The 26,645-nt window shown below is 38.5% G+C and overlaps 1 protein-coding gene across 2 annotated transcripts in view; it reads left to right on the forward strand.

The window, feature by feature from the left end:
* The first annotated feature begins 536 nt into the window (after positions 1 to 536).
* Positions 537 to 26,645, forward strand: part of ADAM28 (ADAM metallopeptidase domain 28) — a 62,404-nt gene continuing 36,295 nt past the window's right edge. The window contains exons 1-8 of one of the 2 annotated variants that reach the window (XM_065946918.1): positions 537 to 670; positions 8,649 to 8,752; positions 14,239 to 14,315; positions 15,744 to 15,822; positions 17,324 to 17,400; positions 19,163 to 19,352; positions 23,689 to 23,760; positions 25,019 to 25,090. In XM_065946918.1, coding sequence (XP_065802990.1) covers positions 619 to 670; positions 8,649 to 8,752; positions 14,239 to 14,315; positions 15,744 to 15,822; positions 17,324 to 17,400; positions 19,163 to 19,352; positions 23,689 to 23,760; positions 25,019 to 25,090 — 723 coding nt within the window. In that variant the 5' untranslated portion in view covers positions 537 to 618. The remainder of the gene's footprint in view (positions 671 to 8,648; positions 8,753 to 14,238; positions 14,316 to 15,743; positions 15,823 to 17,323; positions 17,401 to 19,162; positions 19,353 to 23,688; positions 23,761 to 25,018; positions 25,091 to 26,645) is intronic. The other variant, XM_065946919.1, reaches the window with a different exon arrangement.

The raw sequence follows: 26,645 nt of genomic DNA on the forward strand, positions 1-26,645 counted from the left end.
TATTAGGGAAGAAGAGGCTAAGGATATTAGATAATGGAAAAGAGAACTTTACATAAATTCACACTGTAGTGCTCCATGGTACCCTAAATGGGAAGAAAACTACTATCTCATGACCTACTTCTTTTTCATATTCTTCTCCCTTATAGGTTATCACAAAATATTGAGGAGAGTTCTCTGTCTGATACAGTAGGTCCTTGCTGGTTATCTATTTTATATATGGTAGAGTGTACATATGAGTATATTTCTTATACAGGTAATAAATACACATATTTATCAAGCTACATTGAAGCTGTTCTCCTGGTGGCTTCTGGGAATATAGAATTTTATTGGACATGGACGGCTTTTGAGTGGGGGACATGAGGAAGGACAAAGAAACAATAGCAGAGGATAAAGGGATCTTGGAGTCAGGCAGCAGCCAGAACTTCCCCCTGCTGTGCCATTGTCACAGAACCACAGCTCCAAGGTTGTGCAACACCTTTAGTAAACACTTCCTGAAGTGGAGACAAGAATGAACCCTGGGGTTTCGGTCTGTCTCACTTAAGAGGAGGAAGGGGCAGACCAGGAGGGCAGTCTGCTTGAGTGAGAAGAGTGGATCCCAGGCTCCTGGGAGCACCCAGCATGTGGCAATGGCTTCTTCTGACGGCTACCTTACTCCTTGCTCCACTTCCAAGTAGGCATTTTTTTTTTTTTAACTTTAATTCTTTTTCTGAGTCTGTTTTTTTTTATTATTTATTTATTTATTTATTTTTTCATTTATTTTTATTAGTTGGAGGCTAATTACTTTACAATATGACCCAGAGGGAGCGGGTAGAGAGGGAGGTGGGAGGGGGTATCGGGATGGGGAATACATGTAAAACCATGGCTGATTAATGTCAATGTATGACAAAACCCAGGTAGGCATTTAACTCCTTTACAACTTCTGTTAAATACCTGCTTGCTTTTCATCTTCTCCCAATAGTTTTTTTCACCAGCTTTACTAACCAGTTTGGCAGGCTTCATCTGTTGTTTTGGGGGGCTCTGACTGATATAAATAGTATAAAGGAGAAACAAGGAGATTTCTTGACCACTATTTACACATTTGATCTGAGAATAGGGAAGTCAGAGGGGAGACTTCATTCACCATCATTTAACCAAAGAATATGATCTTTGAGTCAAAGAATGGAAGGCCTCAAAATCAACCTTGTCGTTTTTAAAGTAGTTAAGATGAGGCAGATTTGGCTGGCTATTACAGTGCAGGAGGCTTCAGAAGGTATCTGTATTATTGTTGGGGCCGGTTTGACTCTATTTGTTTTGATCACATTTTTGTATTTGTTGTTCAGTTGTTCAGTCATGTCCCTGACTCTTTGTGACCACATGAACTGCAGCAGGTCAGGCTTTCCTGTCCTTCACCATCTCCCAGCGTTTGCTCCAACTCATGTCCATTGAGTCAGTGAGGGCATCCAACCATCTCATTCTCTTTCGCCCCTTCTCCTCTTGCCTTCCTACCCCTTTTTATATTTAGTCCTCTCATTATTGGTGATAATAAAGACATTGAATTAGAAATAAATATAATACATTAGAAATAAACATTTCATATTTATAAAGCACTATAATATTATTTGATCAAAACAATGCTGCCATTAAGCTTAAGTTGATCATTCACTTCCATTTTTCTGGTTACATCAAACATTTGTTGGTTGAAAAAAAGGCACAATATGAAATTTGTGAATGAAGCTTTATTTGGGACAAAATGAGGACTATAGCGTGGGAGACAGCCTCTCAGATAACTGAGGAATTGCTCTCAAGAGGTGGGGCAGGGAGATCAGTATATAAGTGATCTTGTTGAAGGGGATGCATGCAATCAACCACACATTTGGGCAGAAGGTTGATCACAAGAAAGTTGCTGCTGGATGTCTCCAGTAATGATTTTAGTGCTTTTCTAGATATGGGAAAATGCAAGAAATTAGGCTTATAATATCTTCTCCTAAAAGTATCTAACTATCTGAAGATCTGTTCTGCTAGGTTCTCCCAGAGCCAAGGGTCTCATTTCTCAACTTTGCCCTGAACTCTTGTTTCAGGCTGTGTATTGAAGATCAGTTACTACAGTGGCTAGTGACTTCATTCTTGTCATACCAGATGGCAAGCAGCAATTTTTAGTTTAAGAATTCAAAAGTAGGGACTTCCCTGGTGGTACAATGGCTAAGACTCTGCACTCTCAACGTAGGGGACCCTGGTCAGGGAACTGGATCCCACATGTTAAAAGTAAGAAGTTGGGATGCTGCAACTAGAGATCCTGAGTGCTGCAAATAGGACCTAGCACAGCCAAATAAATATATTTATAAATTTATGTGCATGCATGCTAAGTTGCTTCAGTCCATGAGATTCTCCAGGCAAGAATACTGGAATGAGTTGCCGTGCCCTCTTCCAGGGAATCTGCCTGACCCAGGGGTTGAGCTGAAGTCTCTTACATCTCTGGCACTGGCAGGCAGATTCTTCACCACTAGAACCACCTGGGAAGGCCTTGTATGTTAGATTGGATAACACATTTCCTTTGATTATTTCTGCTTCTAGACCTTATTGAAGTCAGCACATTAGCCTCAGTGCCTGAGACTCCTTCCTTGGTAAACATTTTCTTGAGTTTTAGAATGTTTGTTGGGACCTAGAAATGAGACTAACTAATCAACAAGAAGGATGAGGTTAGGAAGGGGAAGACTCTCTTACCCCCTTGCACCCACTCAGTGCATGTCACTAAAAATTATTTTCCTTTTACCCTGGTCTCTGATTTCTTCTATAGACCTGGGAAGGTTTTATATTACATCTTTCAGTATAGAACAGTGCTAGGCAAGAAAAAAAAAAAGAAGGAAAGAAATTTTTAAAAGAGGGCATATATGTATACATATAGCTGATTCACCTCGCTATGAAGCAGAAGCTAACACATTATAAAGTAACTATGCTCCAATAAAAATTAATTTAAAAAAATAATTGTGCTAGATATTTAAATTATTGGCTTAAAATTCCTATTTTTAAAAAATCAAACTTACTAGACACCTTCTTGTCCCACATTTTCTGAAAATACAATCACTAAAAACTCTCGGAGGCTCTTTGCTTGGTTGAAACATAAGAATTGTTTGTGTACTAGCCTTATCCAACAGCATAAAGTTCAAGCTGGATCCACTGACAGAATAGCATAGCTGGGTGCCACCCACATTATAGCCTTTTTGATGAAATTGGGCATACCAACTGGTTCTGTTCTCCTGTCTTTGCATTCACAACAATTATCCCAAGAGACACAGTATTTTCAGAAGTTGTGTCTAAAAGTACGATATCTCTGAATGCTTGGTGTGGTGGGGGACCAAGGTTCTGAAGTGGCTTTTGTGAGGCTGGGGAGGAGAGTCCTTACAGAAAGCTCGCCTGCCCCCCATCTTCCATCTGGGACAGAAAGCTCCCTCTCTTCTTACCTTCCAATGTGTATTTTCAAGAATGTTTCTATGGTCACTGAAATACCCTGATATCATTCCCATATTAATTTCTTTTCCAGCCAAATGTAAGAAGTAAAACAATTTTCATTTTCCCATCTCCCTTTTTTTTTGTCTGCCCTCATCACCCAGAGAATAAACAAGAGCCACTCCCAGCATATTTTCGCCCAGTTCTTAAATATGTGAAATTTAAAAGATGAGATAAATCAGGCCAACTGTTTGTAATGAGCTTTACAATCCCCCAAGAAAAATAACTTAAGAGATTTCCTTGTGGAAAGGGGGAAAAAATTTAAAGAATGTGGCAGGTGCTTGGGGGTGAAGAACTGAGACCAAGGAGAAAGGTCTTTATTTCAGCAGAATACCCAGGGAATACAGTACCTTTTGAAATCACTTTACTTCAAATTAGCAATTTCTTATTGCTTTCATCAGGTAACTAGAAGACCAACAAGAATATTTATAATTTAATCTTAATAATCAAAATGATAGACTTAATTAGGATGTGTTTTTTTCCCTTAGTGTCTGTACTTTTTTTTTATTACATGAAGTTTAAAATCATCAGATAGTTTGATGGGATACAGAGAATTCCAGAACTTAAGTCAATGTCATTGCATAAACCCTGATTTGGGCTCAACATCATGTGTTTAGTTTGGAAAGATGCTTCTTTAAACAGTATCTTTGGGAAAAAAATGAAAATATCACTATTCCATACAAAAGGGCTAAACTCCAAAATGCTCCATGCATATTAAAAAATAAAGTAGCCTTCCAGATTAATGTCTGTTTTATTAATCTTGTAAACAAGATTTAACTTTTTCTAGAGACAGAGAAGAGCTTCCCAGGCGGCGCCAGTGGTAAAGAACCAACCTGCAAGCGTAGGAGACAAGACAGGGCTTTGACCCCCGGGTTGAGAAGATCCCCTGGAGGAGGGTGTGGCAGTCCGCTTCAGTATTCTTGCTGGAGAATCCCATGGATAGAGGAGCCTGGCAGGCTACAGTCTATAGTGTGGAAAACACTCAGACATGACCGAAGTGACCTAGCATGCACACAAGTAAAGACAGAGAGAGGAAGTAAAAGAGAGACAGAAACAGGAAGGAAGAAGGAAGGGAGGGAAGATTCTAGATTAAAAAAGGTAGAGAGACACGAAAATTAAATAAAATACCTGATCCTACACTGGACCCTACAATGGAATGAATAAAATACCAAAAAGGATATTACTGGATCAATTGAAAAAATTGAAATATAGATGATAAAGTCTTGGGTCAGTGTTAAATTTCTTAAATTTGATTGCTGGGCTATGGTGGTATAAGAGAATATTCTTATACTTAGGAAATATTGAAGTTTGTAGGAGTAAAGAATTATGGTGTATCTAATGTAACTACTCATCCTCAAATGTTTAGAAAAAAAGTTGTGTGTATATGTATATATACACACACATGTATATAACATATCTATATATGTGAGAGACTGAGAATATGCAAAATTTCAGTAAGAACAACCTCAAAACATTGGTGGCTTACAAGAATACTTTATTTCTCCCTCATCAGGATGTTTTGAAAAGGGTGAATCTGTGAATCAGGCAAATCTGGGCAAAGGATATAAAGATGTTGTTTGTACTATTCCTATTCTTGCAACTCTCATGTACATTTGAATTTATTTCCAAATAAAAAGTGCTTAACAGTCCAAAAATAAAAGATTTAACTTTTCTGAAACTATTAAACACTGAAAATAATGATCCAACCAAACCCAAATAACAATTTTCTTTTTTGATCCAGTTCTGCTAGTTAGAACTAATCTAGTTTGTGAGTTCTGTGGGAGAGAAAAAAGCAAGTGTTGAAATGAATTGGTGGAAACATATTATGTTTTGTCTCAGATTTATGGACTCCCTGGATGGCAGTTAGTTGTGATCATTCCACAGGCTTCGGAGTAATTAGCCTGATGTTCTCCAGCTGGGAGGAGACTGCAGTATCTCCATCACACTTAAGGATGAATGAGCCAAATAGCATTTGGGTCCATTGACTCTCTTTTCCTGCTGCATAATCAGTTTTATCTCAAGTCTCATTCTTTCAGGGGCTTTCTGGGTTTCAGAAAAAGAAGGGCCGTTAAGGGAAATTCTGTCTGTTTTCCTTAGAGCTGTCCTGTGTTGTAAGAGTATGAAGAGCTGGAAATCTGTTCACTTCAAACTGAAGAAAATACGAGAGGTTGCTGGAAGCTTTTGAAAAACTCTGCTAGTTTAGTTTATTCATTGATTTAATTTGGTTGTCCATTGGAAGTGTTTGGCCATCAAATAAAGAGTTGGAAAGACATTTCCCCACAGATTTACATATTTAGACTTCACATTTAAGAGTCAGTCGGTGATTTCTGATTTCATGAAATGTTAGAATTTGGATTATGAACTGGGTGCATGGAGATCAATGTGGACATCAGAGAAAACTTGTGTTGGGTGGATTTGCCTGTTTCCACTCACCACCTCTGGTGGGGAGCATGTGGGAAGCATGTGAGCATTATCACCCTCTGCTTTTATAAAAAAAATTTATTGAATAGTTATTTTTTTTATGACCTGAGGGCAACTTGGACTAATATTCCCCATCAGAATAATGTGTATTATGAATGAAAGCCATTTTTCATGCAGCAATTTTAGAAGAGTTACTTTGGTTGCAGCATTGGTGGAATGTATGGCTTCATGAGCTCCACATTAATGGGACTAATTGTGTCTATTGGACACAATCACCAGATAGTACGTGGGTGCCTTTGGTGTATTTATACACAGAGTAATGGGAGGCTATAGGGAATTGTGTTGCTACCATCATTTAATTTCTGGATAGAGTAATGTCTCTGATTTTTAATAAGCTGTCTAGATTTGTCATAGATTTTCTTCCAAGGAAGAAGCATATTAAAAAGCAGAGACATTACTTTGCTGGCAACGGTCCATATAGTAAAAGCTATGGTTTTTCTAGTAGTCATGTATGGATGTGAGAACTGGACCATAAAGAAGGGTGAGTGCCAGAGAACTGATGATTTTGAATTGTGGTGCTGGAGAAGATGCTTGAGAGTCCCTTGGACTGCAAGGAAATCAAACCTGCAAGGAGATTAATCCTAAAGTAAATAAATCCTGAATATTCATTGGAAGGACTGATGCTGAAGTAGCCAATACTTTGGCCACCTGATGAGAAGAGCTGACTCATTAGAAATGACCGTGCTGCTGGTAAAGATTGAAGGCAGGAGGAGAAGGGGACAACAGAGGACAAGATTGTTGGATGGCATCACTGACTCAATGGACATGAGCTTGAGCAAGCCTGGGGTTCTGCAGTCCTGGGGTCACAAAAAGTTGGATACGACTTAGCGACTGAGGGACTGAACAACAACAACAATGACAATTTTCACCTAATGAAAAGAAAATGATTGATTTAATATTCCTTTAAGATTTTGAACTTCAGCTATGAACTTTTAAAACTAATGCTATTATTTTCCTTTACCAAAAATTAACTAAATAAAAATAGAAGATGCCCAGACTGCTTGAACTGTCCTTAGAGATCATTTAATTTGACCACATTTTCTGAACAATTAAAAAACCCAAACTAAACCCAAAGTTAAGGTAAGTGTTGATGTCATGGCTTTATGTGTTTTGGGAATGTTTTTAAAGGTAAATCTTCAGTCAGTGAAAGAAAAGTCGTTTTATTACTTAAGCACTCCATTTTGAACCCAATGAGCTCTTGGACAATTTAATCACTTTTTCTATCCTTCAGAGTTAAATGCAAATGGCTCTAAGAATGGTCAGATGAATGAAAACCATCCTAAAATGATAAAACAAAATAAACATCACTAGGCAATTTTGGAAATTTTCTACTTTAGTTTCTGAAGAAACTTTGAAAAAATAAGCATTTTTCTTCTCTGGAGCATCACTGGGACAGGTGTACATTCATGCAAGTTGATTAATGAAAAATATTGTTTTCTTTGCTATAAGATGAACCACAATCACATAAATTTGTATTATTATAGAATTTAGGTTTGCCTATTTTATTTATTTATTTTTACTATTATAATTTTTAAATTTCTGGCTGCCTTGGGTCTTTTTCCTAGTACACAGGCTCTCAGCACATGTGATCTTAGTTCCCAGGCCAGGGATGAAACCCTTGTCTCCTGCATTGGCAGGCTGATTCTTAACCACTGGATCACCAGGGAAGGCCCTAGATTTACCTATTTTAATAAGCTAAGAATACCCTCTAGTCATTTAAAGCCTTTGCAGTCACAGTTAGGACCTAACTCTGGGTTGGCCAGAAGTTTCAAACCAAGTTGTGTACCTTGATTTCCTTGTACCTACATTCTGTGCTGAACCATATGGGCAAGTAAAAATGAAAATAGAAAATCTTGCGTTAGCTTTGGGAAATCTGAATTTCTCTAAAGAAAAAAAAAAAACCATGAAAACTTCTAGAAGCAACATTGATATGAGATTTCAAGATGCAGATAGAAAGTTGAAGCCTTCCAATTCTCTTTAAACATAACTGCAAGTTCAAAAATTTTCCTTCCTGACCAGTCCTAGTGTTCTAATTGTCTCCTTCTCCAATTTTCTTTTTCTTTTTTGGTATTTGTTTGCAAAAATATGAAGGTTTGTCTGTACTGCAAAAGCTGGCCCAATCCATGGAGCTGGTACTGGAGACTTTTCCTACTGATTCAGTTTCTTTCACTAGTAAAAAAAATATTGCTGTTGGAAAACCCAACAGAGATATACTTGAATCTGAAATGGCATCCATTCATTATTTAATTTTTATAATGCTGTGTAGTTTCAGAGTGCTTCGATTTGATTACTCCGACACTGATTAGCTTTCTGGAGCATTAGTTTGATTCCTTCTCTCCTGTCCTGGTTTTTGTCTGTACTGTTTGCTCCATTCCTCTAGGGGATCCTAGAGGCAAAGAGAAGTGGGGAAATTCCAAAGAAACGTATTTACTAAGCTGAGAAATTCTGGTAAACTTTCAGTGGAAAAAATATCTGAAGATATAGGCTAAAGATGTGAGAAAGGGAGCGGGTTTCTGATTTTGTTGGTTGTTTCTAAGGTTGGCACTTGTATAACTCTCTCATATAACTCAGTTAAAGCCCCTGCATGTGGCATCATTCATCAGCAATGCCATCAGGAAGGCCATTACCAAATAGCCTATGTTAGTTCTGCTTGGCTGACTCTTCTCCAACTTTTTTTTTCTCAGTAAATTCTATAAAAGAGCTTCCAGGAATGAAAAACTATGAAGTTGTTTATCCCAAAAGACTTCATCCACTACGTAAAAGAGAGGTCAAGGATCCAGGTCAACAGGTACAACTTTTGATTTAATAAAGAATTTTGAATACACACACACACACACACACACACACACACATATATATATATATATATATATACACACACACACAAATATATGGGCTTCCCAGGTGTTTCAAAGGTGAAGAATTCACCTGCCAATGCAGAAGACTCTGGTTCTAGCCCTGGGTTGGGAAGATCCCCAGAGGAGGAAATGGCACCCCATTCTAGTATTTTTGCCTGGGAAATTCCATGGACAGAAGAGCCTGGTGAGCTTTAGTCCATGGGGTTGCAAATAGTCATACTAAGATATGACTTAGTAACTGAGCATGCCCATGTATCTCTCTCTCTCTCTCTGATATAGATATAGATATAGATATAGATATAGATATAGATATAGATATACACACTTCCCTGGTGGCTCAGAGGGTAAAGCATCTGCCTGCAATGTGGGAGACGTGGGTTCAATCCCCAGTACTCTTGCCTGGAAAATCCCATGGATGCAGAAACCTGGTAGGCTACAGTCCATGGGGTCGCAAAGAGTCGGACATGACTGAGCAACTTCACTTTCACTTTCATATATATATAAATATATTTCATATGTAAGTATATACATTTTTTCTAGATAGACATATACACATTTGTGTATGTTTTTGACCAATATCTTTATTAATCTTCACGATAACCTAACATTCTATTATTAGCTTTATTTTGATGCTAAAATTCTGACAGTTGAAATAAACTATCCAAGGTCACACAGAGAGTAAACTTTAATTACTTATGGCAATTCATAATTCATTCTGTTACTTTTAAAGAATTTTATACAGTATTTTTTATCTCTATCTATCATCATCTTTAGATACATGGTGGTGGTGGTTTAGTCAGTAAGTTGTGTCCAACTCTTGCGACCCCATGGACCCCAGCCAGGCTCCACATACAAACAAAACTGTGAACACTAAAATTTAAGTAAAAAAATAAAATATTGTGGGTGAATGCATGCATAGATATGTAGTAAATTAGGATTAATTACTGTAATTAAACACAAAGCTTACCCTGCTTTTTTCAAAAGAAGTGGTTATTAAAGTTTGCAGAATTCTTACCACTTGACAAAAAACACATTCTCAGTCAAAAGACGGAAGCTGAAACATGATGATTCACTCCACAGAAATTTTCTAATTACCTACACCTGCAATTCTTCTGCTGAGGGCCAGGAAAACACAAATATATGAGATGGAAATAACTTTTACATCTACCTACTGTTAAGATGAAACTCATGGGAAGTTCATATTCCCCAACTGGACAAAGTTCCTCGCAGGTTATTCTTTCTGACGCAAGCACATGTGTAACAACTGAAGTCAGAGAAGACTCTGTTTCCCAAAATGATGGTCTCTCAACAAAACGTTTCTGCAAAATTTATATAGGACCCATATGTACTGGCTTTTGAGTCAGTATTACTTTCTTCAAAAGCTCTCTGGCAGTATCTAAAAAATGCCAGCTTCCTTTCTTACTGAGTATTTTGAGGTGGAAACCAAGTTCTTGGAAATGATCTTGGTGATTTCTATATTGAGACTTTTGGTCTTCCTTGTGCAAATAATTAATTAGCAATTACTTGAAACATTGAGAATTTCTAATGCCTGACTTAGGGGACCTACATAGATCTCAATCTGAATTGATCACTTCTCAAGGCAATCTGCCTGCAGTGCAGGAGACACAGGAAACATGGGCTTGATTCCTGTGTCAAAATAATCCTCTGGAGGAGGAGACGGCAACCCAATTACAGTATTCTTGCCAGGAAAGTCTCACAGACAGAGGGGCCTCATGGGCTATGGTCTGTGACTTTGCAAAGAGTCAGACACAACTGAGCACTCACTTAAGGTAAAATAGAGCACTCCTGTACTTATTATTATACAACTGTGCCCCCTGCTGGACCAGGGCACTAAGGCACAAGCATTACCTGTCAGGTGTGCCAAGAACACGGCCCCATCTCTCTGATTTCATCACACTTGTCCAAGTCACTTAAGATTTGAGCTGGAGTGAAGTAATCCTTTGAAAACTTTCCTGGAGGAGGCACTAATAGCCAAGGTAGAATTTTGAAGATTTTATTCATGATTGTATTCTTGATTGCATGTTACATACATGGCATAAAGAGGTTTGAATAAGTTTTTGGGGGATAAGTGAGCAAATAAATAAGTAAACAAATAGATGAATGAATGAGTATAAGTGGAATACATTTCCTATATACCTCCATAGATGCATGTTCAGCAAATACTTAGTCAAGGTCCCTGATGTTGAAACTTACATTCTAAAGTTGACCACCATTCTTTCTAGGACTCTGCCTTCGGATCACACACTTCCTTAGAGGCCAAACCCATCCTGCTGTCAGCCTGTGACCCAAAGCAGGATATCTGGGACCACACAGTGCTGTGCTTAGTCATTCAGGCGTGTCCCACTCTGCGTGACCCCGTGGACTGTAGCCCGCCAGGCTCCTCTGTCCACGGGGATTCTCCAGGCAAGGGTACTGGGGTGGGCTGCCATGCCCTCCTCCAGGGGATCTTCCCTACCGGGATTGAACCCAGGTCTCCCGTATTGCAGGCAGATTCTTTACAAACTGAGCCTCCTGGGAAGCCTGGCACCACAATGCCTCCCCTATAGTGCAAACAATTTCAGACCTTAACTCGATCCAACAGGGTTTCTAGAGCTAAGATTACCATATGTTTTGATCACAGTTGTGCTACTAGAATTAAGAAACTCCCTGGACTGCTGCAGTTTCCTTGGTGTGATCACTTGCCATCCCAGAAACATCCAGAACCATGACCTTCCCAATCCACCCAGTAGTCCTTACCCATGGTGTTTCCTGGAGGGAAATTTTATTTATATATCCCTGTGCCCAGCTAATCTTACTCTGTGGGCTCCAAGTCATTTCCTTCTAGTAGAATCTCTCCAAATCAAGGTGCCCATTTCCTCCCCCAACTCCTAATTCAGACACACTTCTTACTAGCAGGCCTTGTCCTTCACCATGAACTTCTACTTGAGAAGTGCATTTGCAGTGTTGCCCAGTCCTCACCCTCTAGCGCTCAGTCAACTCAGTTGTGTCCGATTCTTTGCGACCCCATGGTTGGTAGCCCATCAGGCTCCTCTGTCCATGGGATTTTCCAGGCAAGAAAATGGAGTGGGTGCCATTTCCTTCTCTAGGGGATCTTCCTGATCCAGGGATCAAACCCGTGTCTACCATGTTTTCTGCCTTGGCAGGTGATTCTTTACCACTGAACCACCAGGGAAGCCCTCTTTCTACAGTCTCTGGTTTTTGTCTTTGCTGTTTCCTTTCATCCATACCCTTGATGCTAATGTCAGCTAAAACTTCCATTCCACAATTATCCTTTCTGAAATAACCTCCAACTAATATTGGGTTGGCCAAAAAGTTCTTTTGGGTTTATATCAGAAAAACCCAAACAAACATTTTGGTCAACCCAATATTTTAGCTTATTATCCACCACAAACCTTTCATGACAGAAAATAGATATTGGAAAGACTCTTTTGTATGGAAGGTCAAATCTAGCATTCTCCTGATATTTTCATTCTATCTGGCCTTTCTTAAGCCTGAACAAAAAGTGGTGACAATAATTCCCCATGACATTTGTTTTTAACCTTCAGGCTTTTTGCAGCTCCTGTTATTCATGAAAATGAACTGAATTACAACAGCTTCCCCTCATTTATACCCACAGTATAGGGTATTTATAGTCCTGGATTTTTAAAACCAGATGAGCCTTCAAAAGCTGATCACTTAAGGGAAATTTGGGCTGAAATAACTGACTTTGGAGATGGCAAATCCCTGTACAATATTTTGAATGGATGGCTCTTTCTTTTTTAAAAAAAAGTTTTATTTATTATTATTATTTTGGCTGCGCTCGGTCTTTGTTGCAGTGCACAGGCTTCTCACTGCAGTAGCTTCTCTTGTTGTAGAGCATGGGCTATAAGGCTTGTGAGCTTCAGGAGTTGTGACATCTTGGGCTCAGTAGCTGTGACTCATGGGCATAGTTGCAGCTACAGCATATGGAAACTTCTCGAAGCAGGGATCGAACCCGCGTCCCCTGCATTGACAGGTGGATTCTTATCCACTTCGCCACCAGGGAGGTCTAGATGGCTCTAACTTTCTGTTGTCCTTGGATGAGCTCAGGTCCTATTCCCTTTCTCAGGAGAGGGAAGAGACAGGAAAGCTTGACCTTAAGTGCAACACAGCAGTGGAAACGGCTCTCAGCTCATAAGTGGTGCTCCATTGCATTTGGTCTGCCGTATTGGATCTCTTTAATAATAGCAAAGTCCTAGCACTTCCCAGAGAATTGGTAGATATTATATGCCACCATGGCTTATAACCCTGCTTTGTAGAACAAACTAAGAATTGAGTACTTGATAACATCTTTTTAAAATCCTTTGATAGACACCTGTCTCCTCCTGTATATATAAATCTAGACTTAAAATAGTTCTTTTCTACACAGTGTACTAGAAGTGACATTGTCTTCTCTTTCTGAACACCTGAGACTGTATTTTCTTGCTGATGACCTCTTCCTGCCTTCAGGTACAAATTTGTGTTATTTTTCCCATATTCTGCCCTCCACTTAGCCTTGAGAAGACCTATAGACCACATTAGTGAGGACTTTCTTGGTGGTACAGTAAGAAGAATCTGCCTACCAATGCAGGAGATAGGGGTCCGTTCTATCCCTGGTTGGGATGGTTCCACATGCCATGTGCACCACAACTACTGATCCCATTCTCCAGAGCCCTTGGGCTGCAATAACTTAAGCCTAGGTGCCATGGAGCCCATGCTCCTCAACAAGAGAAATCACCCCAATGAGAATCTTGTGCATTGCAATGAAGAGTAGCCCCCACTCACCACAACTAGAAGAAAGCGTGCACAGCAACAAAGACACAACACTATCCAAAAAAAGACGTTAGTGAGAGGCCTGCAGGTCTTTGGGTCTGTGTGCGTACTAGTTTTTCTTCTCAAACCACTTCCCCATGCTGCATCACCTGTTCAATTCATATCTTAGCTTTCATTATTTCCTCAGGAAAGCCTTTCCTGCCCTTAAGATATCAGACATCCTACCCTGCTTCCATATTTATGCCCCTTATCACAGGCAACTCACTTTTACTGTGTCTTTTTCACAAGGCTATAAGTTTTCTGATAGTAGGTACCAATTTTTCCTGCTTAGAAATTTTTCCTGCCCATTCCCAGAATCAAATGGTGTCTGGCATATAAACTGCACTCAGTCTTTGTAGAATGAGCAACTGGATGGATGGATAGATGACTTGGCATAAAGATCTCAGATAATTTGTCTTTTCAATTGGTAGTCATTTGATTTGTTCAAAGCAACAGAAGTAGACATTTGGGATTACAGCAATTACTGGGGGAAAAAAGCAGGCATTGTTTCTAGTGATGAACATAGCCAAATGAATATGTGTATGTATGTTTTTAATTGCCAATAAATGTTTGTGTATTTTTGCAGGAAAATTTTGAAACTGAATTGAAGTATGAAATGACGGTTAATGGGAAAATTGCAGTGCTTTACTTGAAAAAAAACAAGTAAGTGCCTATACTTCTGATGTTATTCTCACCGACAACCAGTTAGCATATGGAAAGTGTGCTAATTGAGTCTGTTACTACCTAGGGGCTCCTGGAAATCTTGGATATTCAGCTTTTGCTCTCAATTGACCCAATGGGTTCCTTGAATATTTGTTCCTACTGAAGTAGTAGAGACACATTGAGTAAAACCACAGTTGACTAGTGTTCTGATAGTTGGAGTCATAAAACACAATGCAAGCAGGCATATATTTTAGCAACTTCTATGAAACAGCATAGAGTTTTAAATCTTCCCATGCATTATTGCATTTTATTATTTTAACACTGAAAGATTAGAAAAAAGACATATATGTGTTAAATTCTAGAGCCAAAATTCGAGTCAGTGTTAAAATCAAACCGGGATCCCCTAATTGCAACACTGATTTGCTTTCTACCCACATCCACCAACCTTCCATCTTCTCAAACATTCCATTGTCTCTGATTCCTTCAGTCCATTCATCTAAATTCAACATTGCTTTTCAAACTTCACTGCTTCAGCTCCCATCCAGATCTTGATCATCCTATGTCTACACTATTTCCAAAGTAGTTTTTCCTAGCCCTACTCCTTCAAGCTTTTTTAATCCCTAAACTGTTCAATATAGGAACAATGAGATGCTTCCCCCCCCCCGCCTCAAATATTTTACAAAAAGTCACAACTGACTAGAGTATGGAAATAGTTTGATGCAACGGAAATTGTACAGGCTTTGAATTCAGGCAGACCTGGATAGATTCTTTGTCACTATTTAATCTCATCTGAAATATAAGGAAGGTAATACTTAATCTTGTTCGACTGTTAAAATGATTAAACATTACACATAATTTATCTATTCCAGCAGCCAGGATGGAGACAGTATCTAATACATATTAGTTACTCCTTTTTCTCCTTGCCCTGCCTCTTTCAAAAAAAATTATTCAGACTCTTATTTGCTGGTGAGGCCTTGAAAGAATTTTAAGAAGCTCAGTGGAAATGCTGAAAGGTCCCTAACTGCCAAGTGCAAGTCAATTTTCAATACACTTTCCACTGCTGCAATTGTTAACTGTTACTAGTAACTGACAAGGACTGGGTGAAAAAGGCAGTCATCCGAAGCTGGTGGTGGGAAACCTTGCTCCTCTCAGTCATTTTTATCAACCTTGCCCATTTCAGTTCTATTTCTTCCTCTAATCACCCCTCTGACAAGCATGCAAAGTTTGATGAGAAAGCAGACATTTTTGTACACTACTAAGGAATTTCCCTGCCCTTCTCACTCCCTCTAGTTTAAGTACCTCTTTCATGTTGGATTTGTCTTGGGGGACTAGGAGGAAAAGCTCACCACATCCAGGAAACTCTCTCAGTTGAATCACTGGACTTCCCAGTTAGCATGAATAAAAATGACATTTCTTTTTCTCCCCCAGGAATCTCCTTGCACCAGGCTACACAGAAACATATTATAATTCCAGTGGAAAGGCAGTCACCACAAGCCCGCAGATCATGGTAAACAGAGTATCCTAGATGCACTGTTAATTGGGGGTGTGACCCACATACCCAGAGGCAGTGTCTTTGCCAGACAATTAGTGAAAGTGAAATATTTGTTGCTTTTTTCAGCTGTAATAATTTATAATTTTTAAATTTTTTTTATTGGAGTAGGGTTGATTTAGAACATTGTAAAGCTGTACAGCAACTTTCAGGTGTATAACAGAAGTGATTCAGTCATTCATATACATATATCCATTGTTTTCCAGATTCTTTTCACATGTAGGTTGTTACAGATTATTAAGTAGAGTTCCCTGTGCTATAGTTGATTATCATTATATATATAGTAGTAGGTATAAGATGTGGTATATATATATAATGGAATATTACTCAACCATTAAAAGAATTAAATTATTGCAGGATATGGATGGACCTAGAGTTGAAGTAAGGCAGACAAAGATAAATATCATATGATATCACTTTGTGGAACCTAAATAAAAATGATTCAAATGAACTTACAAAACAGAAGCAGTAGTAATTCTTAATAGATCCTCCAACATTTTTACAGTTGGACAAAAACAAACCCATCCCTTGACCACCTTGGTAAGGCTTTCCAGCCTTCAAGCACTCCCTGTAGGAGAGCAGGTGGAAGGAGCCTCTTGTTTTCATTAGAAAAATAAAGAATTACATGTGTCTGGTGTTTTCAGTCAGCGCCAATCACCTCTCCGTGTCATGTAGCCTGTCAAACTCAATCCTATATCCTCAACATTAGAATTGCAGAATTCTGTGTTTTCCCTAAATAATTTCCACTTTGGACTCTTATTCAGAGAAGACAGGATGGAGAGGTACAAGGGATGTTTTATCTTTGCCGTCTTTTCTGAGAAAGCTCTTCAAGAATTCTCTTCCATATCAATGCAGAGGTTTATGCTGGCCAACACACTGCCTGTCCCAAAGTAGAAAGGTGAATTTTACTGGACATCCACATGAAAAAGCATTAAGGTTGAGCATTTTGCTTCATGTGGAGACAGAGTTGTTATATTAATATTAATCCAGTTAGCTTGGTGGCACTCTTTGCATAAATCAAGAAACAACAACATGATCTGAATAATCCATTCATTGGAAAGAGCTTGTTGGTGTTAGGAAAACTCAATGAACAATTAATTATCCAGGGAAAGAATGAATGTCTGGTATTTCAGGGACTCAGGTTTTAAACGTACATCTATGAGTTTGTTTTTTTCCAGACTCTATTCATCCCTGGCATTCTTCTTCTGCAACAATAAAATTTGCAACAAGGATAGTTAATGCCTCCTAGGCATTTGGGATCATCAACTAAACAATGAAAATTTTGTCCACAAAGGCTGGTTAAAAAAATGTTTTTACAGCTCTAATTGACTGCTGTTTAGCATAAAATGGTTTGAAAACAGTTTTGATCCCATTTCAAGATTTCAAATTCAAATTTAGTTGCTGGTCTAAAATACATGCACACTTGTCCTTTGTCAACCCCCTTTGCCCTTTTTCCTAGGATAACTGTTATTACCAAGGATACATCGTTAATGAAAAAGTTTCTGATGCTAGCATCAGCACATGTAGAGGTCTAAGGTAAGGAAGGCTTCATGATGGTTTGTATGTTCCTGTGATGATGATGATGATATGTGTGAATAATCTAAAGAATCTCAAATATAATGAATTGTACTATAGTTGAGTTTGAATTCTAAAGACTCAAAAATTTTGAAAGTTGAAGGAAACATGGCTTTTCTTGATAGTAGTTTATAAATTACATCCCTGAATTGCTTGCAGAGTTGTTTTTGTTTGTCTGCTTTCTTTCAAAATATAGGTTATTGGGTCCTAGTTTTAGAGTCAGAGCCTATAGGGAATGAAACCTCTCTTCACTCTAAACTCTTTCTAGTGTGTTCTATCCATTCCTATGACATCCATTTCTTTCTGGATGTTTATGACTTGCCATGTATCTGTCTACAATAAGATATCTCTTCTCATGCCCAGACTTGATTTTCTCATTTCCTCTTCCATAACTCTGTATCTCTCCACATCTGGAGATTTCAAGGAAATCTCAATCTTAAGATACTACAAATGGTTTTCTCCCTAATGTGGTATTTTTCCAGGGATTTCCATCTCAGTGAATGTTATAGTCAACCAACCACTTGCCTAATCCAGAAACCTAGGTTCTTTGATGACTTCTTGCCTTTCAAATACACATTTTCAATTCATTTAATGAACCCTGTTGATTATATGTTCTAAATATTCCCTGAGATTATTCACTATAGTCTCTCTCTGCTGCCACATCCTAGTCCCAACTGCCGTAATCCTTTATGCATACCACTGCAATAAATCACCTAAGCGGAACTTCCCTGTTGATCCAGTGCCTCAGATTCCCTGTTTCTAACAGGGAAATCCTGTGGACAGGTTTGATCCTTGGTCAGTAAACTAGATCCCACAAGCCACAACTAAAAATCTCACATGCCACAACTAAGACCTGGCACAGTCAAATCAACAAAGTGGTTAAATATTGAAATCATCTAACTTAACTCTCTACACCCACTCTTCTAATTCCATGTACACTAGTCCAGTCTCCCTACTACTGTATGTTCTTAGACTTTTCCTTCCTAGCAATTATCTACTGTAATTGTATATATTGCATACACATCATATAATTATGTGTATTTGTAGATTCAATGTGATCATTTGACTCACTTCCCTCTTCCTCATTTTAATATAAGCTCATTTAATATAAGCTCATACTCCATAAGAGAGAGTATGACTCTTTTCCTTTTTACCTTTTTCCCTTGCTCCAATGTCTAGTGAATAATGGGTGCTCCCTAAATAACGGTTAAGTGAATCCTAGCTCAGGATTTCAGCAGAGAGAAGTGAGAAGAAAATGATAATATTCATTGACTGTGTGCTTTGCATCTTATCTCCTTCAGCCTTTACAACTACACTCTTCAGTAGATATTATCATTCCCATATGTGACTTTAAGTCATAGACCCAGAATTTTAACCCTTGCTATAAGACTCCAAAGTCTCTTTCATTGTCAGTGTACCTCTAGAGCAGACAACGCATGGGAATTGGAAGACCATTGGACTGAGGGTTACAAAATTTCCTTATAGCACCAGCTCTGACATAGCAGTCTGACTGCAGTAGTCACTTCTCCCCAACAGGTCCAATCTCCTCATAGAGAAAACAAGTTTAGGTGATCTCTAAGGGTGTCTTCAGCTTTAATGTTTTACTATATTCCACTGCCCTGAGTTTGGAATCCTTTGGTGATAGTCACTTTTTAGAGTCTACATGTCTTTAACTCTCAAAACTAGAATATTTTTAGGAAGCTTAGACTCTTCTGTTTTTCAGGGGTTACTTCAGTCAGGGAGACCAAAAGTACTTCATCGAACCATTAAGCCTCACAAACCAGGATGAACAGGAACACGCACTCTTCAAGCACGATCCTGAAGAGCAGAAGACTAACAGCTCCTGTGGGATGACTGATACAATCTGGGCACCTGGGATTCATCTGAAGGCAATCCCGTCTACCAGTCTGGCTGTATGCCTGCTTTTATTTTTTATTTTCAGTGTTCTCATGTATCTCATCCTGGTTGCTCTGGGTTCCCATCCTATTAAATCCAACTGACTGAAACTTTACAGTCATTGTTGAAACTAGCAGGTTACAGAGACATTAAAACCTCATTGTACACTGATGATTTATTTAATAGGTACATATGGATCTGGAGAAGGAAATGGCAATCCACTCCAGTATTGTTGCCTGGGAAATCCCGTGGACAGAAGAGCCTGGTGGGCTACAGTTCATGGGGTCACAAAGAGTTGGACATGACTTAGCAAATAAACAACAACAATGACTATTATTAACAATCTGTTGTGTTCAAGGGTTAAAAAGATTCATAGATGTAATGCTGGTCTCCTAGAAGCAGACAACTTTCACAGTGCTGCATCATACAACAAGGGATAAAGTATTATTATTGTTTTGAGGTAAAATACCCTGTTGTCTCCATGAATGAATTTATTCAACAGATCTTTCTTAAACTACTGCTGTAAGTCTTGGAGATATGGCAGTGAGCAAAATAAATATGGGATCTGCAACTTAGAATATTCTGTTATACCTGGAATTCAGCTTCTGGTCACACAAGAAAATGAACGTGGCTTGTGTTGGAAGTGTTAGTCGCTCAGTTGTGTCCAACTCTATTTGACCCTATGTACTATTGCCTGCCATGCTCTTCTGTCCATGGAATTCTCCAGGCAAAAATACTGGAGTGGGTAGTCAGTACCAGAGGATGAGTCCAACCCAGGGAATGAACCCAGGTTTCCCACTTTTCAGGCAGATTCTTTACCTTCTGAGTCACCATGAAGCCAGCTTGGAAACTATAAAATATATACACAAAAACTTTTTCATCATTACCTTCATTTTCTTCAGGATACACTTCACATCCGATCATTTCTTATACATGTTCTCAGAATCCGTAAGACCTGGACAGAAGAGGTCTGAATAAAATAGAATCTCTGTTGGATTCAATTTTCTGTGGGTTTAAATTCTACCAGGCTTCCCAGGTGGTTCAGCAGTAAAGAATCCACCTGCTGTTGCAGGAGACATGTGTTTGATCCCTGGGTTGGGAAGATCCCCTGGAGGAGAAAATGGCAACCCACTGCAGTATTCTTGCTTGAAAAACACCATCGACAGAAGAGCCTGTCGGGCTTCAGTCCATGAGGTCACCAAAAGGACACGACTGAGAGACTGGGTACTGAGCACTACATTCTACCAGTGCTATGATATCTAAGAGCCCAGGAGAATCACTCTGAGCCATAAATTTCCATGAACATTGATCTCCTGGTTAAGCTTGATACAGGTCCCCAGTCTTTCTGTCTCAATTCCTTGGTAATCATGTGCAAATATCCTCACTCTCATGACATCTTGCTGTTTCATTTTGGTACTCCTCTTCAGATCCTCTCACTGTTATCCCACCTCTGCTGGACCACTAAATATTAGAGGCCTCTTGTAGCTCAATCCTGCATCCCATTCTTTGCTTTATCTACATATCCTTCCTGGATAATCTCATCCAGTGCTATGTCTTATTTAAAAAGGAACTTTGCACTAATTACCATCAAATGCATATCTCTAGCTTTGGCCTTAAGAGGCCAGACTTTTACAGCTGCCTACTTGTTGCATCTAACTCTTATCTGAATTTTTTATCTGGCCTCTTATCAATTACTACTGATTAAAGAGTTCAAGGACTTCCCTGGTGGCCAGTGGTTAAGACTCCTTGTTCCCAAGACAAGGGGCATGGGCTCAACCCCTGGTCAGAGAGTTAAGACACTGCACACTGCATACCACACATACACACACACGTACACACACACAGAGTTCAAGAACTCAGGTCAGTAACAAATCTACTGTGAAACATGGTTTTTGCTTTGTTTTGTGGAGAGAAAGGAACTGAAATGAGGGAAGCTTGGAATGTGCAGAGGAGATGCAGCTCTGTTTGAGAAGCAAAAGACAGACTAGGGGCTGTGGTGACTCCTGGCTTTGAACCTTTGGTAAAGGAGGGGCTACTTATTGGGATAGGAATACAAGGAAACCAAAACAAAACCAGTCCCTAAGAGAATGCTGAAGTTAACGTGTCTATTTCATGGCAAACTAGTGGAGAAAGTCCACTGTTCAAAAAATCTGAAGACTTTAGTTTTATTTTTAGCATTTCTAAATATATGTGTGCGTATATAAGTGATAAGTGAAAGTCGCTCAGTCGTGTCTGACTTTTTGCGATCCCATGGACTATAGAGTCCATGGAATATCACAGGCCAGAATACTGGACTGGGTAGCCTTTCCCTTTTCTGGGGGATCTTCCCAACCCAGGGATGAACCCAGGTCTACTGCATTGCAGGTGGATTCTTTACCAGATGAGCCAAAAGGGAAGCCTTGTTTTAGAAAAGGCAGAGGAACCAGAACATTTCATGCAAATATGGGCACGTAAAGGACAGAAATGGTATGGACCTCACAGAAGCAGAAGATATTAAGAAGAGGTGGCAAGAATACACAGAAGAACTATAAAAAAAGATCTTCACAACCCAGATAATCATGATGGTGTGATCACCAACCTAGAGCCAGACATTCTAGAATGGGAAGTCAAGTGGGTCTTAGGAAGCATCACCATGAACAAAGCTAGTGGAGGTGATGGAATTCCAGTTGAGCTATTTCAAATCCTAAAAGATGATGCTGTGAAAGTGCTACACTCAATATACCAGCATATTTGGAAAACTCAGCAGTGGCCACAGGACTGGAAAAGATCAGTTTTCATTCCAATCCCAAAGAAAGGCAATGCCAAAGAATGCTCAAACTACTGCTCAATTGCACTTATCTCACATGCTAGTCAAGGAATGCTCAAGATTCTCCAAGCCAGGCTTCAATAGTACGTGAACTGTGAACTTCTAGATGTTCAAGCTGGTTTTAGAAAAGGCAGAGGAACCAGAGATCAAATTGTCAACATCCGCTGAATCATTGAAAAAGCAAGAGAGTTCCAGAAAAATATCTACTTCTGCTTTATTGACTATGCCAAAGCCTTTGACTGTGTATCACAATAAACTGTGGGAAATTCTTAAAGAGATGGGAATACCAGACCACCTGACTTGCCTCTTCAGAAATCTGTATGTGGGTCAGGAAGCAACAGTTAGTACTGGACATGGAACAACAAACTGGTTCCAAATAGGAAAAGGAGTACGTCAAGGCTGTATGTTGTCATCCTGCTTATTTAACTTATATGCAGAGTACATCATGAGAAACGCTGGTCTGGAAGAAGCACAAGCTGGAATCAAGATTGCCGGGAAAAATATCAATCACGTCAGAGATGTAGATGACACCACCCTTATAGCAGAAAGCAAGGAAGAGTCTCTTGATGAAAGTGAAAGAGGAGAGTGAAAAAGCTGGCTTAAAACCCAACATTCAGAAAACTAACAACATGGTATCTGGTCCCATCACTTCATGGCAAATAGATGGTGAAACATTGGAAACAGTGACAGACTTTATTTTCTTGGGCTGCAAAATCACTGCAGGTGGTGATTGCAGCCATGAAATTAAAAGACATTTGCTCCTTGAAATAAAAACCAACCTAGACAGCATATTAAAAAGCAGAGACATTACTTTACCAACAAAAGTCCATCTAGTCAAAGCTATGATTTTTCCAGTGGTCATGTATAGATGTGAGAGTTGGACTATAAAGAAAGCTGAGCACTTAAGAATTGATGTTTTTGAACTGTGGTGTTGGAGAAGACTCTTGAGAGTCCCCTGAACTGCAAGGAGATCCAACCAGTCCATCCTAAAGGAAATCAGTCCTGAATATTCAATGGAAGGACTGATGCTGTAGTTGAAGTTCCAATACTTTGGCCACCTGATGAGAAGAACTGACTCATTTGCAAAGACCCTGATGCTGGGAAAGATTTAAGGCAGGAGGAGAAGGGAATGACAGAGGATGACATGGTTGGATGGAGTCACTGGCTTGATGGGTATGAGTTTGAGCAAGCTCTGGGAGTTGGTGATGGACAGGGAAGCCTGGCATGCTGCAGTCCATGGGGTCACAGAGTTGGACACGACTGAGTGACTGAACTGAACTGATTAGTTAGTTATGCAATCCTTTACACTCTGGTAAAAATGAAGGGCCCAGACTAGAATATCACCAATGTCTCTTTTATCTATGACATTCTGAGTCTAGTATAAGGTGATTTTGGTGGTTAGTTAGAGTCAAAATGGCAGTATTGTCTTCCTTCTTTTCCAGGTACCAACCAACTCTTATTAAATTACACATTTCAAACTTAAGAATGATTCTTGCAGAGAGAGACATTGCCTTAGTAATTTTCCTTTTTATTTTTTTTTTTTACAGACATCCAAAGACCAGAAAGCTTGGGGAAAAAAGAAATATGTAGAATATTATTTGGTCCTGGACCATGGTGAGGTAATTATATCAGATAAATGAGTCTTTTAAAATGCTATACTGCATAAGTTTATTATACAAGATATTAAATAATGGATATGTTCTTAAAATAATGAATATGGGCTATTCTTTTTTATAAATTTAGAAATTTGACATGCATTTAGGCTGATATGATTTTGCCTTTTAAGGAATGAGTACCTACAATAATATGCCTAAACTGATCTTTTGGCACTATAATGCTCCTTTCTTATTGTCTCAAGAACTCCAAACTTATTTTCTAATTAAATTCTTTAGTCACTTGTGTTATGTTAAGTAGTTAAATCATTGGTAAATTAAAGTTTATGCTTATCAGGGAGTGGTAAATTTTTAAAAGAGCTAATAGAATTTTCTGAAAAAGGCACTTTTTGGTAATGTTCATTCTTAATCTTTTTTTAAAAAATTTGAAATAAAGCTTTATTTACAAAAGCATGTCACAGGCCACATTGGGTTCTTAGTTTGCAGATGCCTAAACTCAAAGCCAGAATCCAAAGTGAAAGTTAAAGCTATTCGTTTGGCAAAACCAGCCTATAATGGAATTAGGACCACAAACTGAGAAAAACCATTTGTAGCATGTGTGACTGATAAAAGCCTAGATTCTTAACTTGGAAAAATGTTCATCACAAAGAAAAGAAGACAAGGACTCTGATAGAAAACTCTGTAAAGAACTTTTCATTTAGTTACATAACACATGGAGCTTTGGTTACAGTTTTGAATGCATTTTAATATATTGATTGTTCTAAACCTGAATTCCACATATGTTATCACAAAGGAAAACTTATGTTATGATAATATGAGTAAGTTAATTCATTTTTGACCTCTCATTATATAAAGTTTTGACCCCTTATTATATAAAGTTATATATATATACTTATTACATAAAGTTTTGACCTTTCTTATTATACTAAATTCATTTACTGCTCATATTTCTTTAAATGAATAGACTCTTTCTTGCATTAGTTCTACACAGTTTAGGAAGCCATGGTATTTAACTGAAAATACTTCAGGAATAGTTCCTTAGAGCTTTACACTGAGCTAGTACTTTATGGGATGAAACATCATCTTCTAAAGTGCTTTCATTTCACTAGAGAAATAAGGAAGTGTTTTGTTTTTAATGTTTAAGGGCTAGCTTTTATAATTGATCATTAATTATAATAAGTAAAATTAGTGAAATTGCTATTTTTAACCTTCTAATTTCATTCATTTCTATCGATGTCTATATTTTGTCTGTGTTGTTTTTTAGTTTAAAAAGTACAGTCAAGATCAAGAGGAAATAAGAAAGACGGTATTTGAGATGGTCAATTACATCAACATGGTATGATATATTTTATTGAGTGTTGTTTTAACAATTTGTTAGGTGGTGTCACTGGTCATTTCATGAGACAGGGAAGAAAAACCAATACTTCTAAGAATATGGCTGACTGTCTCTTGAAAGGTGACCATAACTTTGGCTACTTCATTGAATATTAATAATACATGATAGAGAAGTATGTCACCTACTTGCCACATTATTTCCAGGTCCATCAAGATTTAGAAGGTGGTTTTGTTTCATGGTCTTTGTTTTTCTAAAGCCCAGTAAGAAAACGCTGACATACAAATCCCAATAGAAAACCAAATGGAAAAACCAACTAACCAACCAATGAGATAAGCCAAACTCTAGTAGAATAGCAGCTTTCGATACATTATCTCATTTAAACCTTGAACAAGTCTAACATATTATTAAACCTAATTTATAGCTAAGGAATTAGCTTCTAAGACAAAAAATAACTTGCCTAAAATCACAAAGTTAGATAACAATAGAGAGAAGATTTGATCTTAGATTGGTTAGATTTCCAAGCCTATTTTCATTGTACAACTGTTGATTCAGTCTTTAAACATGATTTTATCATCTAGTTTCCATTAAAATTATTTTTATATCCCTTCTATTCAAACCTTGTTAGTTGAACATATAGGTAGCCTACTTAGTTGAAATGGCTGAGTCACCTGTGGTCCTGCGATTACTGTAACAATAGAAATGAAATGAAGGCGGACTCACTGACCAAGGTCATATCTCATTTTCTCACCACAGAGAGTATGCTGACTCCTCTTAAGAGACCTCAAGAAGTGGCCATGTTTATTGAGCACTTATTTTGTGCCGAGTATTTTTCTAGATTATGGAAATAAAAAGGGGAACAAAACTGACAAATATCTCTTTCTTCAAGGCATTATTCTTCCCTTCCGGAAGTTAGCATTCTTGTTCAAAGAGGCAAACAAGTCAAATAAAGAGTGTGTAAGATGATGATATGTACTATAAAGAATAATAAAACAGTTTTTAAAAAGAGAGAGAAAGAGAAAGGAAGAGAAAGATTTACATGTATGCATTGTGGTTTGGGGTTTTGTTTTTCTTCTTTTTTGGCTATGTTAATTCTTTGTTGCAGCACTCAGGTTCTTCGTCGTGGCATGACACTACTCTAGTTGCAATGCATGGGCCCTCTGGTTATGGTGTGAGGGCTTAGTTGCCCTGCAGCATGTGGGATCTTAGTTCCCTGATCAGGGATCAAACTCCGGAAGATGGTTTCTTTACCAGAGAACCACCAGTGAAGTCTTGCAATGAGATGTCTTGGGTGTTGTGTTAATAGGGAAGTCATCTCGAATAGGGTAATATTTGAGCAGAGACTTGTAGGAAAGAGACAGATCTAACTCTAGGAAGAAAAAATGACCTGAGTGTCGAATCTAGATTGCCTTGCTTGAGGAGTAAGTGGAAGGTCAGGGCCAAGAGAGGGAGATGACATCTAAAGGTAGTGGTGGCCAAAACTTGAAGCCCCTAGTGAGCCTGTGTAAGGACTTTGCTATTTTTTTTAAAATAAAACATAGTTGATTGACAACGTTGT

This window comes from Muntiacus reevesi, chromosome 10 (genome assembly GCF_963930625.1).
Source record: "Muntiacus reevesi chromosome 10, mMunRee1.1, whole genome shotgun sequence".
NCBI lineage: Eukaryota > Metazoa > Chordata > Mammalia > Artiodactyla > Cervidae > Muntiacus > Muntiacus reevesi.